The sequence below is a fragment of the Hemicordylus capensis genome, chromosome 2 (assembly GCF_027244095.1).
Source record: "Hemicordylus capensis ecotype Gifberg chromosome 2, rHemCap1.1.pri, whole genome shotgun sequence".
Taxonomy (NCBI): Eukaryota; Metazoa; Chordata; class Lepidosauria; order Squamata; family Cordylidae; genus Hemicordylus; species Hemicordylus capensis.
This window is the reverse complement of record NC_069658.1, coordinates 106760460-106775669: the sequence shown is the minus strand read 5'-3', so window position 1 is coordinate 106775669 and position 15210 is coordinate 106760460. Positions and strand designations below refer to the sequence as shown.

Here is a 15210-nt window from a genome sequence, read left to right as displayed (position 1 = left end):
AAGAGGCTCTTCAAGGTATGGGCAACGGAGTGGCTACAAACAGGGAGACTGAGCGGAAGTTTATTAGGAAGAGAGGAGGAAGTAGTGAAATCTGATGTGGTAAGGCAGAATAAAGTTAGCCTGTCAGAAAACCCTACAGGGAAGGGTTCGCTGAGAGCCAGGAGAAACTGTCGCTACACCGGCGGGACCTTGCGGTGCCTGCTAACGAACAAAGAAACAGTTAACATTCCGCTTGATATGCCGACCTATAGTAGAACCCTTTTGTCCTCTTAGTCCCGCCTCCTTCGCTTACAGCCAATGGCTGTCACGGGCATATCATGTGACTGCGAAGATATATGCTAGTGGAGATCCCTCGCGTTGTACACACCAGACGACTCCATCAAGGATTAGTTAGTTTACACCGTGAGGAAGCACTCGCTCCGCTGGCTGATCATCCGAAAATGTCTTGACTTATTGTCCTAGCCAACAGAAACTGGAATTCATTTAACCACCTTCCTTAGTCGCTCTAGGCAAGAGCGAACGGCTGCCCACTTTCACGCAACGGAAACGTCCACGAACCCCCAGAGTTGTAGTGGCCAATGAGGTGTGCGCAGAGCTTGGCGTCAACCTGCAGCAGCCAATGGGAAAGAGGCGCGCATGTCCGACTTACGCGCATCAGAACTCTTCCCGGTTGTTGGGGTTCTTGGCAAGATGGCCACCAAGCGCAAATCTGCAGAGACCGAGACAGGGGAGAGCAGTGGCAGCAACCGTCTCAGTAAGCGAGTGGCAGCGGGTAGCCAACCAGAAGCAGGCAGCCAGCGGGATGCAGACGCGCGGTTTGTAGACGGCTCGATCAAGAGGATCACAATGGAGAACTTCCTGTGAGTGCGCGAGGTACATGGGCGGCTTTTCTCCGGCAGGCCGATGCAGGCAGAGGCGGGCGCATTCGTGCTCCTGGAGAGGCGGGGCTTCCAGTCGGCCTGGGCGGGCATTTCCCAGTCTGGATGGAAGGGAGCGAGAAGTGGGCTTATAGCCCAAAGGGAGAGACCCGGGAATGGACTTGAAGGCGCTCAGCATGGGCCCAGGAAAAGCAGAACAGCTGCTAGGACTATGCGTTTCCAGTGAACGTCGTTCTCGAGGGCTTAACTGAAATAAGTTGTATGAAAAAGATGTGAAATTGCTACATTAAAATTTTGTTTTCCCTCCCTGCTTTTTTGCTTGCTCTGTTAATAAACCCCAGAAGGAATTAGTATATTGCAAAGGAATGTGTTGAAAGTGTGACATGTTTTTAATGGGGTTCATTTTTAATGCAGTCTTACATAAGTTTCAAATTATTAATAAAGCCAGAAACTTAGAACTAAAAAAACCTGCCAGATACTGAGTATGTACATAATTTTGCATTGACTTTGACTCCAGATTCATCAGGAATATAAATAAAAGAGGTATACCTAGCAGTTTTGATCCCCCTGTTGTGGTACCTTGTGTGGGCACCATCAAGCCTGATGCTGAGATAAACCCAAAGTCCAATTAGACCTTGGGTGCAGTATCACCATACTACACTACTACTACAGCACCACCACCACGAGACTAATTCCTAGTATTTACTCATCACACAAAGAATGTAGTCCTGTTACATATTTGGGAGTTAGTTCTTCCAGGGAGAAGGGGCAAAAGGAGCATGGCTAATGGTCAAAAGGCCAACCTACCTAAGCAGCCATTATTTTACTGTGGACAGAGTGTTGAACTCAGGCTCTGCAGACCTGGGTCCAAATATTCCTCCAGCAATAAAGCTTATTGGGTGACCTTGGGCTATTCAATTTCTTTCACCTACATTGCAAGGTGGTTATTAGGGTAAAGTGGAAGTGAAATGGTGCATGCTGCCCCTGAGGCCCTAAGAGGAAGGGTGGGATAATAAAGTAATGCATCATAATGATGACAAAGACAGCTCTTGAAACAACCCCGGAGCGGGAAGTTCCTAACAGTAGGTTACCCATACATTTGTTTTGGTTTATTTCAACTAGCTGAACCCGCACAGAGCATTCATGCATTCATTCATTTATTTCTGTAAACCGCTTTGGGAACTCTGGTTAAAAAGTGGTATATAAATATTTGTTGTATTGTACTGAATATGTGCGCTAGGACTTTGTTGCTCTCCTTGCCCCCCGCCACAGCCTCTGCTTTATTGCTCAGTGTCAGACACCCACTCGCAGCCTCCCCCTCTCTGCTGTCCTCTTGCCCTCGACCTGCCGCTATGCCCTCCCCGTCACTTGCCCCCTCCCCGTCGCCATGCCTGCCCAGTACTGCTAGCCTACTCCCTTCTGCCTCCTCCCCACCACCCACTCACTTGCCCATCATGACTAACCTGCCCAATAAATTGGCATTACTGTAGTGTGAATTGTCATTTATTTTTCAACCCCACATAATTTTCCACTATATGAGCATGAAACTTTAATGATATTACCTTTCAGGACTTATGATAACTGTGAAGTGTATCCAGGACCCCATTTAAACATGATAGTGGGAGCTAATGGAACAGGAAAATCAAGTATTGTTTGTGCAATATGCCTGGGATTGGCAGGAAAACCTTCCTTCATAGGACGAGCAGACAAGGTGAGAATAACATTTTGCAACCTAAAAGGCTTATAGAGGAGATTGGATTTCAGTGGCGTCTGTTATAGTAACATTTAACTGCACAAGAATGTTTTCATATGATTTCCATGTGATAAATTAAAAACAAACTTTGCGGAATAACTTGTTTTGCTAATAATAGCCAAAGTTCAGAGCTTTTTAAAATAAAAATTCAGAACTTCATAATGGTATGTGATTGTAATTCGTACGTGTAGCATGTACCTCTGCAACACAGGCTTGTGCATTTCTGTGTCTCTGCACCCATACTTTGTTGCCGAGAGTCACATTCTATGACTTTTAGAAGGCTACTCAGAGTTGGAGAAAATCCTCAGAACTGGAAATTTGATCACTGTATCAGAAGCAGGTAAGGACCTGCTTCTTAAGAGAACTGCTTTCCGCCCTGCATGTGGCTGCCCGAGCTAGCATATCTCTACTTACAAAGCCTTCACCATCATTCTCTGGTGCCTCTTGCATATTGTAGCACCTGGAGAGTTTATATAAAATTTCTTGCTCATTCTGTGTACAACATACAGGACGTAGTGAGTATCTGGATCAGGCTAAAATGAAAGGCTGCTTATGATCTTCGTGACTAGTGGAATGAAAATAATGCCTCAGTCTTTGTGATAACAAAAGACTAGTTCAGTTTAAGCTGAGATACTATTTTCATTTCAATGGCAGTTACCAGACTATGGGAAACATCTATATCGGGCAGCATCAATATAGGAAAGACAGCAGCAATACTCTGAAAGGCATCATCCCAAACTGCAGGGGAGATGGCAATGGTAAATCCCTCCTGTATTCTACCAAAGACAACCACAGGGTTCTGTGGTCACCAGGAGTCGACACCGACTTGACGGCACACTTTACTTTTAGCCATATTAGAGTTCACATTTAGAACCATTTCAGATGTCCAGGAAGAACATCTTAGAATAAACATGAAGATGCCTTGTTTGAAAGTACCACTGTGTTGTAGTCTCTCCTGCTAAAAAACATGCTACTAGTACCTACAACAACAATAAGGGGCTTGTCTGGACAAAACTTCGTCTGCCTGGCCCACCACGTGTGATAAGGATGTACGTGCTTCATTCACACCAACACCCACTCCTGGCACAGGGGGCACTTCTCCCTAATCATGCTGGAGGAAGTTCATCCAAACAACCCCTCTATATACGCTAGAGATACTAGTTTATTTCTAGCACATGTATTGGAACCACCAGCCCTCCCTCAGATGATTAGGGAAAGATATTCTGAGAGAGGAGAAGATCATGGACACTTGTGGAGCATGCGCATCATTGTTTGTCATGGGTTAGGGAGATTAAATACTGTAAATTGGCTCAAGGAGAAGATGCCTAGTTAGCATAGGCTAGTCTGTGTTCTGAGATTTATCTGCTCTCAAGTATGGGAAGTTTTAGGATCTTGATTATACAAGGGTTGTAGAATGCATTGTTGTCCTTGCTTTTGACTTGCAATACCAATGATATTCCTCAAATTCCCTGTTGTTTTTCTGTCAGTCTTGAAGCCAATGGATTATTACTGTTCTAATTTCTTTAAAGATGGTTTGTGCTAGCTGTTGTTTTAATGACTTTCAAATTAGACATCTACATTTGGCCTTTGATAAATGTATGTTTATTTTATTTTATTTTTGCAGGTTGGCCACTATGTGAAGCGGGGTTGCAACAAAGGAATAGTTGAAATTGAGGTGTGAGTATCCAGGAATTCTTCAGCTGTGTGCGTGTAAACTCACATTTGCATGTAAAGTCACATTTGATAAGTAACATCTAGCCTGGTTTGCATTTGAATGGGTGACTACATCTCTAGGTTGAGTGCTGTAGATTATACTACTACTGAGAGACAGTGTGGTGCAGTGGTTAGAGTTGTGGACTAGAACTGGGGAGACCTGAGTTCAAATCCATGTTCAATCCCCACATTTTTTTTTTTTTTTACATGAAGCATTAAATATATTAGAGTTTTTTCTTTGGTATATTTTTTTGGTTTGGTATATTATACATCCTGGTATGCATTGGTTTTTGTTCTGCAAATCTGTTCAGCCATAAACCCCACTGGGTGACTCTGAGCCAATCTCTTATCTCTCATCCTAAGCTACCTCACAGGGTTGTTGTGAGGATAAACATAACCATGTACATTGCTCTAATCTCCTTGAAGAAAGAACAGGATATAAATGTAGTAAATAAAATTTCCATTGTATGTGTTTCATAAACTGTCTTGCTGATAAATATTGGGAAGGTGCAGTATTGCAATCTGGGTGGGTACATATGTTTGTCTTTTCCACCTTTGTTGTACATTATTGTGGGTAAAAAGAAACAATTATTTTCTATTTCTTAGGATTAGGAATCCAACCAATCTCATTATCACGCGAGAAATTTCTGTAGAGAACAACCAATCGACTTGGCGTATTAACCATAAATCTGTCACCCTCAGAATGGTAGAGGAAGAGGTTTCAGCCTTAAATATCCAAGTAGGCAATCTGTGCCAGTTTCTTCCACAGGTATGAGAGGATTTCATTTTTAAGAGAATGTAAACATTAGCTCTGCATTTTAAGTTCTAATGAATGATCCATTAAGGAAATGCAACAGTTCAGTGGGAGAGGAAAGGGGTTGTAAAACTAGTAGGCATGGTATTTGATAATGGTTGACTTGACAAAAGGGAAGACATTATGAAAAAGAGCAGCTCTTTATAATACTACCTCATGTATCAGAATCCTCACCTCCGCAATAATTTAGATGATTAGATTTGTATTGTTTGTCTCATGAGAGTGGCCCAGCTGTCAAAGCATGCCTAATGAATTTGTCTTTTAACTTCTGCAGGACAAATGTTTTGGGTATAATTCTGCTCTCTCTGAAGGTGCAGAGTGGCTCCAACAAGGTTCTGTTAAAAAAACTAATAATAATTCTCAAGCATAACATGCCTCTGCATGTTCTGCTGCTCTTGCACTGATGCTTAGCAGGGCCATTCAATAGCAGCTGAAGCCCTTTTGCATCTTATAAGTAACAGCCTGCTGCCAGCTCTTCTCCAGGTTCCAACTAGGGATGTGCATGGAACCGCGGCGGGGCGGCTCGAAGGTGGCGGGCGTCTCCCTTTAATAGCGGGGGGAGGGTGCAGTTACTGCTCCCGCCGCTTTCCCCCTGCTGGCATCGGTTTTTTTAACCTCCCTGCCACCTCGTTGCCCTCATCCTCCAGATATGTCCAGGAGTTTGTGACGCACGTGTGTGCAGGCACACACGTAACTTCCGGTCATGTCCAAAAGATGAGGGCAATGGGGCGGCAGGCAGGTATGCTGCCGTCCTGATGGGCTGTTAAAAAAACCGACGCCAGTGGGGGGAAAGCGGCGGGAGGGGTAAGTGCACCCTTCCCCCGCTCTTAAAGGGCGACCCCTGCCACCTTCAAACCGGTGGAACCGCCAGTCCTTTGAACCATAAAGGGCCTCAAACCGGTTCCGTGCACATCCCTAGTTCCAACATGCATTTGACTCCCAGCAGAAGAGCTGAGGGACATGAGAGCTTGAAGAAGACCTGGCAACAGGATTGTGCCAGTAAGATGTAGGAAAGTGTGTACTATGGTTGAACCGGCATGTTTGGAGGCAGCACATGGTGGGTGTTGAGTCGAGTTGTCTAGAGCCCCATGGGAGCCACTCTGTACTCTATGAATGCAAGGTGCAGAATTGCATTCCTAGTATTGAGCCAGTTTTACTAATACTGTACAGGCTATTAACATTGCTTTAAAGAATACTTTTTGTTATAAAGCACTTCTTAACTTTGCTGCATCTTTTGCACACACAGAGCACTCCTAATATTGTGTTTCCTGTTTTGCAGGACAAGGTTGGAGAATTTGCAAAATTATCCAAGATTGAACTACTGGAAGCTACAGAGAAATCTGTTGGTCCTCCAGAAATGTACAAATTTCACTGTGATCTAAAGAACTTCAGGCAGAGAGAACGTGAACTTGAGGTACGTGGCCTGTTTGATACATTGGAAACACTTCATTTCTCCTACTTCTAAATGTATTTCTCCATTCTAGAAGGACATTGTGCTAGTAGAAGTCCCTTCCCTTAGGCCTAGAAGCTAGGAATAATGGTTTCTGACCTTAATCAGTGTGGAGGTGCTGTTCCTGAATCCCCAACTCAGTCTGGAAAGCAAGTAAATCCTTGGTTTTCCTATTTGCCTTTACAATTAGCTGTGTGGATCACTTTTGGTTGCTGACAATGCAGATGGCCGCCGCGCATGCTCGGAGGCCAGTGCGTGCCGATGTTGCTTAGGGGCAGTGTGCATGCCGGTGCATGTGTGTGCCAGTGTTGCTGGCATGTGGGTGTAGCTGTGGGGAGCGCTGGGATTACGGCCATGGCAGCCATTGGAGGAGGAGCAGGTATGGACCCGCTCTCCTCCGCTTTTAAGGGGCTGTTTAAGCCCTTGTTTTTGAAGGGATGTACCCATAATTTGGACGCCCAAATTGTGTTTCGGCACATCCCTAGCTGCAACCAAAAAGGGATGTGCACAGAATGAGAAACTCGGAACTGAATTCCCGAAGAAGACCAAAAACCTTTCTTCACGTGTACTGAGTTGAGTTAAAAATGGATAATGGAGCAGTTCTAAAATGAGAGTTAGTTCTGTTAATCGAACAAAGTAAATAACATAAAATTCATTAAATTCTGACAGAATTCATGCAAGGAGAAAAATAGTACCCTAGAAAAAATGAAGCAAAAGAATGAAAGATATAAGCAAGACGTGGAGCGATATCATGAACATAAGCGCCATTTAGATTTAATTGCAATGCTTGAGAGAAAAAGGCCCTGGCTGGTGAGTTTTTGTCTTTTTTGGCAACTTCTGGAAATGTACTTTTGAATAATAATGTAACAAACATGCTTGAATGAAGTGTAGAAGCTGATAAAAAATAACTATGATATAATAGAGGGAAACCCATTAATGTGCTTGAGAAAAACAGGGACCATAGCTCTGCCAGACTGTAAAAGTGCCCATCCTTTTAAAATTTCAAAATAACTTCTTTGAGGTTCTTCTTTGTAGACCTTTTTCTTTTGTGTATAAAACAAAATTAATCCAACAAAATTCTGTAAAGAAAAGCAAACATTTCGATGTAAAATGTCATTATCAATGCTTGCTATTCAGTAATGTTTGAACTGGCATTCTTATATAGCAAAAGCTGAAACTTTCCCAGCCACCTGAAGTTAATGAGAAACACGGGGGAGAGAGATAAAAGTACTTTTCCAAACTCAGCACCAACAAGGAGGGGGAGCGGCAAAGGAGCAAACTAAACAGTACTTTAAAGGCCTATATATCTCAGAATTTCTTTTAAGTTCCTCTTTTCCATTAATCCTTGGCTTCAGTATATCAATATACAATGCTTCTCTGACTTTTCTTTTAAGGGTGCAACGTTCTGCCTCCAAAATACACACTTTGAGTGGCATTGTTGTTGCTTTATGTGTGCCTCTAATCTCTATTGACCAAGGTCTCTCTCTGTTAACATAACTTTGAGTCTGCCAGATGTTCTTTAAACCTAGCCCTTAGTGACCTTCCAGTTTCTCCGATAACATTGATCACAGTCTTCACTAGTGATCTTATAAACAACACCTTTCTGGTGTTGAACATTCTGGTGAACGTCAAAGCTCTCCATGTGTAACCTTTTGGCAACACTTCCAGTACTCTGAAATTCTTCTAGCAGTTGCTTGGTGTTTTCCAGATGAGATGGAATAAAATCCTGGTGGTTCACATGTGTGTGCAAAACCGGGCTGGGCTTCTTTAGCTCGGTTTTGCATGCTCGTGTGAATAGCCTCTTAGTCTGTCAGCCAGGCCATCAAAGCCAGAGATGACAGGTCTTATTTTTACAGATGTTAAAGACACATTTTTGCACCCATCCTCCTCCAACTTGTATGCTTTAATCAACACATACAGAACGGGGCAAACAAGGTGATGGTTATCTCTGGCTGAGACTAGAGTTGATATTTCTCCTCTGACAGATACTTTTCCATGTGTGTTTCACTCCTCTGAAGTTTTCTTGAAATGCTGCCTTTGATACTTTAAAAGTGCCGTCATCCAACAAATGCCTCTGTCAGTCTCTGATCCAATTCCTGTTTCATCCCTACCCTTATCACTTACTGAGATCCTTATCATTCCTGCATTTGTCTTCTTTCAGTTGTTTCAGGGCTTCCTTTGTTCTCTTGACAAGTTATTTTGTTGATTTTTCTGCTCTGTTTTGAACAGTCTATTTAATTCATACGAAATAAGTATGATCTTATTGGTCAATCTTCACACATGAGGGGGAGCCTTACTTCTCAATTTCTCAAATTTTTCTTGTTCCTCCCTTGAGGCTTCCCCCTTTTAAAGGATTCCCTCAACTTTAATTGATTAGCCAGACCTTGTAATCCCACCTGAACCTCAGTCTCTGTCCATTCTCCAATCTTACAGCTTGGTGTAAATGATGGTTCTAAATTTAGCAATTGTTTCTGTCCCTCTGTCAACTTAATATCTCCTGTTACAGTATATCTTTTTGTCTCGTCTCTGTCCTTGTTCTCAACATTTCTGCCCATGTTCCCAAATACACAATCAATTTTTCCATCCATTGCTTTATGTATATGCTTTACTCCAAAGGTGACCTTACTCATCAACTTCTTCCACACCCACTTTTTCCTCCACGGTGAAAGAGAAGAGAGGAGTTGTTTTGCCTCTCTTATCACCTTCTCTTGCAAGCTTATAAATCTGTATATAGCTCGTCTCTTAACAGTCAGTTCACTGATGAGGATGTTATATTATAAAGCTCGTACCTTATGACAGATGTACCTATTTCCCTGTAATAGATGTTTCATTTTTTGACCAATAAAGTGTGAAATCACAATCTCTTGACAACAGCAGCGTAAAAACCTGTGTGAGCATTCTGCCTTGGCATGTTGTTCAAAAGGCCGAACCATTTGATCCGATGCCAGTATCTGGGACTGGTCCAGTCCAAAACGTCTTATTAGCTGGTATGACAATGAAATATGTATGATGACACTCTATAAACAAATCTCCTTTGTAGACCTTCTTTTTATTGCATATAAAAGAAAATTAATCCAATGAAATTCTGTAAAGCAAACTTTCCGCTGTAAAACGTCATTATCAATGCTTGATAGTCAATAATGTTTGAACTGGCATTCCTATATAGCAAAAGCTGAAACTCTCCCAGCCACCTGAAGTTAATCAGTATATCAATATACAATGCTTCTCTGACTTCTTTTAATGATGCAATGTTCTATCTCCGAAATACACACTTTGAATGGCATTGTTATTCCTTTATGTGTGGCTCTCATGTGTATTGACCAAGGTTTATCTCTATTAACAGTGTCTTTGAGGTTATTTTGCTTCAGCATCTAATGGTTGAGTAGTCAATGCAACCATGTTTGCCATATACTCCTGGCGGGGGGGGGGGAGGAGATGTCATTTGATCTGGAAATTAACATTAAAAAGAGCCATTTTTGTAGCTGAGATTCAGCGAGTGTTGGGAAAGAGGTGACATTTACATCTCAGTCCTATGCATTTTTACTTGGAAGCATGTCCTACCAAGTTCAATGAAATTTACTTCCAATTAAGTATGAATAGGATTGCAACTTTAGTTGCTTAACTAATTGACTTATAGCTACTTGATCCAAGAGACTTGGGTGATGAATAGTACAAGTTATAAATACAACAAAATACACATTGAGGTTGTTCTAATGACCAGCTCTACCCAGGCTAATGCGGCCCTACCCAGGTAGAGCTACTTGTGAGAATTCGGTAGCCTCTGAGAATGCCTCACTACCTTGACATGAAGATAGTATTGTTGCTGACAGGCCATAGAGAAGGAGGTGGTCATTTAAGAAATATAGAGCTCTCAGCCTGTAGGGCTTTATATGTCAGAATCAATACAGTGAATAGTATAGAGCTGAAACTACCTGGGCAATCACCTATTATGGTCTTGTGTAACCTCTCCCCTAGGAATGAGCAGAACTATTTGAGAGTAGATTTGGGAATGCCTGCTGGGTTCAGCTGTCGTGTCAGACGCTGCTAATCAATTGTATCAAAACTGCTGGATATTTGAACAATATGATACAGTTTCCCTCTATAAATCCCTAGGCGCTAAAATCACCAGCACAGTCTCAGTGTTTTATCCATGTGAAAGCCAGATTTACTGGAATTCAGAAAGTTGATATACTTTAAATGTTCTTAACATTTTGGGGAAGATTAATTTTAGGTTTTAATATGTAACCTGCTATGAACCCTTGCAGGGTGAGACAAAAATCCATATTTATCAATACATCAAATGGAATACCAAATACATTGGTCATTGGCCATGTTCAGCTTGCCACATGAGAGCGAAAATGTGACAAAAGTTGCAGCTGAATTCAGTTCGCTGAGCTTGGCACCTTCCATGAAACTCAGTTACCTATGAAAAAATGCTTTTACTGTTTTACTGTCCTATACCACAGCTGTGAACTGTATAACTTGTTAGCATAGGGGTGGGCGATCCACAAAAATGTCATGTTTTCTTACCTGAACTTTGGACTTTGTTCAGGGGCATGAAGTGAGGTGAGACAGTTGCCTCAAGCAATGGATTATTGGGCCACATGAGTGGTAGGATGCCCCCTGCTGCCTCAGCTGCTCCCCTTCGCCACCCCCACCATTCAGGTAGCTCTTCAAGCACCAGTGCTCAGCAGAGCTGCTCTCCAGCACCACCTCTTTACAGCTGCTTCCTCCTTCCTTGTTTGCCACTGGCCTGAGAGTAAGAAAGGGAAGGAAGCAGAAGAGGAAGTGAGGCAAGGGCATTACAGTACCAGTACTCTGCCCTTTCCACAGAGGACTGTAGGCGCTCTATAGTACCCAGTACTCTGATGTCCTTTTTTTCATTTCCCCTTCTCAGACCAGTGGCAAGTGAGGGAGGAGAGTGTGTGTGTTGAGCAGTGGTGACGATCACTGCCACAGTGGAGGAAGAGAAAGCAGCAGAGACGCATGTATGATATGCACAAGTACACATATGCAATCCAGGTACAACGGCTGTTGCTGATGCTGTCTCTTGAAAAGGAAGGGGGCAGTATTTGGTGCCCTACCTCGGGTTCAAGGTGGTATTGGGCCACCACTGACTTTGCTCCTCTGCAGCTGTTTTCTTGAAGTTGTGAAGCCTATGGAATCAAAATTCACAGTCTTTGTTGAAGTGGTGGCAGATATTCATTGTAAACCAGACAAATTTATGTTGCAAAATGAAGGGGATTCATTTGTGGCAGGCCAGCATCTTTTTGGTTCTGATGATACTGGGTTATCTTTTAATTCTCAAAGCAGCAATATTGGAACAAAAGAGCTCAAAAACTTGTTGACCTCAGTTAGGATTTTTGTTTGCCTTAAAGGTTTTACTACTTCCCCGATTTGCAAACAGAGGTGTTCCTGCTTAGGGAGGCACATTGAATATTAGGTGTATGTGAGCAACAGGTATAGGTGGGAGCCCAGTCTTTTATGAAAGGCTTCCAGAATGGGACTCCAAAAACCAACTGGCCAGCGAAAGGATCTTACTTTAATCAAGAATCTGATATCTTAACATAAATGAGACTGGTCCATGTTTTAGATTATTATTTAGATTATTTGACTCCCTGCAGTCAAATATGGGCTGTGATTAGTAGTGCAATTCTCAGGAATCGGTGTATGTGATTATGGATTATAAATTGCAGAGCCTTTGGGAAGTGTTGAAAGGACTCCATCCAGTCGTTAAGGGTTCAGTGGCGGCAGCCAAAGTTGGTTTCAGTAGCTGCGACTGGACCATTTCCAAGTCCTTGCTAGGTGTGCCAAGTTCGGACCTCAAGATCATGTCCATAGCTTTAGAAATTTCTGAGACAAACATTGTGCAGCAGGGGACCTCTTGGGCAGTTGTTCAAATGTCAATTAACACATTCTCCACTCTTGCTGTTGTAGCAGTTAGACTCTAGTTGTGGATCACAATAATGAAAAAGTTGGATTTGCCCCATGAAGTGAAGAGGGTGACAAAGTGCTGTAAGGCTGATAGATGAGAAGAATGGATTACGGCAATTCTATTTTTTAAAAATATTTTTAAAATGTTGTAGCCAAAAGAACAGAATGGACATTCATATAAATCTTCCATTAACATCTAGACCAGAATTGGTAGCAGTGGTGCTTGTTTTACCAAGTTATGCCAAGTTAGGCTCTAGCTTAGACTGGCCAACATCAGGATAATTACCTGAAGCTGTTAACCAAATGTCATTCCACTAAAAATTACCCTTTATTAATTTGCTCACGAGGCAAACAGTGAACAAAGAAGCGGCATCAGGCAGCCCTTATGGTCTATTGAACACACAGAGGCATAATACCTTGTTTGCATGTCTTTCTTTTTAGGTCTATGAAGATGTCCGTAAGCAGTATCAAGAGGTGAAACAAAGTCGAGATCAACAGAAGGAGGAATTGAAAGCATTAAAAGAAGCACAGTCTCCCATGACACATCAGATCCAAGAAGCTGAGGAGCAGTGTGCAAGTCTGGATAGGAGAATCAGAGAGAGGGTATGTAGTTTGGAGACCTAGGACTCTTCACATGTAACAGCAGCAAGTAAGTAGGAGAAAATGGCCGGTTTTTGCCGAGCATGTGCTCCCACTACTACTGCCTTTTCCATGGCATCTGAACCTGCCCATGTTGGGTGGAGAATGTCAGTAACACACCTCAGCCTGACTTTGTCAAGCTGGCTTCAAATGTCAGGCTGAGGTCAGGCCGAGGTGGGTTGCAAACATTTTCCACCTGACGTTGGTGGGTTCAGACATCATGGAAGCAGAGCAGTAGCAGGAACATATGCTCGGCGGGAACCAGCAGTTTCCTCCTGCTTACTTGCTGCTGCTACGACTACTCTCTTCAACCAAAGTTCTCAAAGCGTTTACATAGAAAAATAAACCGTGAATAAATAAGATGGTCCCCTGTTCCTAAAGGGCTCACAATCTAAAAAGAAACATAAGGGTGACACCAGAAACAGCCACTGGAGGGATGCTGTGCTGGGGTTGGATAGGGCCATTGCAAGTGTAATTTGAATTGTCATGACATGTGAAGCTGCCCAGGATGTCACTTTCCTTGTAAGTGTCATGGTAGCCTATTTGATTGATTCACTTATAAGAGGTTTAGAATTGCAGCCTGATATATGACACTGAAGTGGAAGCCATTTTAAGGAACATATAATGAGAAAGGAGTTGGACAAGAACTCTTGACTATATGGAACTAGACAGCATGGAACCTGTTTGTCTGCTTATTGCAAGGCAGCATCAGCTTGCCAGCTTCCAGATCATCCTACAAAGTCCAAATTGTGGTGTGTCAAAGAAGAGGGAAGTGCACTAGGGAGAGGTATCTTGGCGTCACTGGCTAATCTCCCCTGAGGGATAGCTGCTTTTTGATCCCAAATGAAGTACTTGAACTTTGGGCTTCATCAGGGCTAGGCTGGGACCATTGCTAGTGTAATCTGAATCTAGGCCCAGAAAGCTGTTCAGTTCAGGGTCCCTGAGGTCAGTGATTTGAACTGGAGGCACTGAACTTGAAGTGTAGCAAACAGGAAGAATTGCTTTGCTGACCAGATAAAGAGAGAACGCCAGCCTCGTTGTGTATAAACCAGAACTGGCCAACTCAAAAGTTTCTAAATATCTGCCAATAGAAGGGTCTGATGCTACACACCCCATTCCCTTCTGCACCTCATGTGGACTGTGAGCAGAGATAGTCCATAGTGGGTCATTAGACTAGATCCCATCTCCAAAGTCTGAAGTACCTAGTTAAAGCTTCATCCACCTATTCTTCCCAAGGAAGCTTTTTGGGTTGAGTTTTTTATATTTTTTTATCACACACCTAGCATACTGTTTCTAGTCGTAGAAGTCCATGATATCCCAAATAAAATGAAAAAAGCTTTATTATTTGTGAAGCCAAGAACTGTTCCTGATTGTGTTGGGGCCATAACTGAAGCACAAGAATTGGAACTGCAGTCAAATGTTCTCTTTCTACCCAAAATGTGTTACTATCCAATTTGTGGCCATTAGCTTATACTCTGTCTTTAATGCAAACAGCTATCCTTCGTTTTGCATTTCTCCTTTTCCTTTCTCATAAGAAGAGCCCTGCTGGATCAGGCCCAAGGCCCATCTAGTCCAGCATCCTGCTTCACACAGTGGCCCACCAGATGCCTCTGGGGAGCCCACAGACAAGAGGTATGTGCATGCCCTCTCTCCTGCTGTTGCTCCCCTGCAACTGGTATTGAGAGGCATCAAGCCTCTGAGGCTGGAGATGGCCCACAGCCACCAGAATAGAAGACTGTGTTTGTATACCTTCTCTTCCTTCGCCCGCCGCCAACTAAGAAGCCAAACTTAATCTCTCATCAAAATCTTAGTTTCTTGAGGTTTGGTTTTTTTTTTTTACTGTTTTCTGGTGAACCATGTTGGCTGCTCACAATCGTCTTGTGTTCAGCCAAGGTTCCAAGATCTTATGTCATTTCCAGCTCATCCTCTCTAATAAAAGCCTTGGTGTCCGTCCGTGGACGGACACCAAGGCGTGTGTTCGTGCCTCCCTGGCCTGTTCTGCGCCTGCGCAAAGCGCAGGCGCAGAACA

At 43.0% G+C, this 15210-nt stretch overlaps 1 protein-coding gene across 3 annotated transcripts in view; it reads left to right on the top strand.

The window, feature by feature from the left end:
• The first annotated feature begins 326 nt into the window (after positions 1 to 326).
• Positions 327 to 15210, top strand: part of SMC5 (structural maintenance of chromosomes 5) — a 101596-nt gene continuing 86712 nt past the window's right edge. The window contains exons 1-7 of one of the 3 annotated variants that reach the window (XM_053298092.1): positions 327 to 860; positions 2448 to 2589; positions 4256 to 4308; positions 4951 to 5113; positions 6438 to 6572; positions 7278 to 7418; positions 12984 to 13145. In XM_053298092.1, coding sequence (XP_053154067.1) covers positions 637 to 860; positions 2448 to 2589; positions 4256 to 4308; positions 4951 to 5113; positions 6438 to 6572; positions 7278 to 7418; positions 12984 to 13145 — 1020 coding nt within the window. In that variant the 5' untranslated portion in view covers positions 327 to 636. Of the gene's footprint in view, positions 1138 to 2447; positions 2590 to 4255; positions 4309 to 4950; positions 5114 to 6437; positions 6573 to 7277; positions 7419 to 12983; positions 13146 to 15210 lie in introns of all 3 variants that reach the window. The other 2 variants (XM_053298094.1, XM_053298093.1) reach the window with 2 other exon arrangements.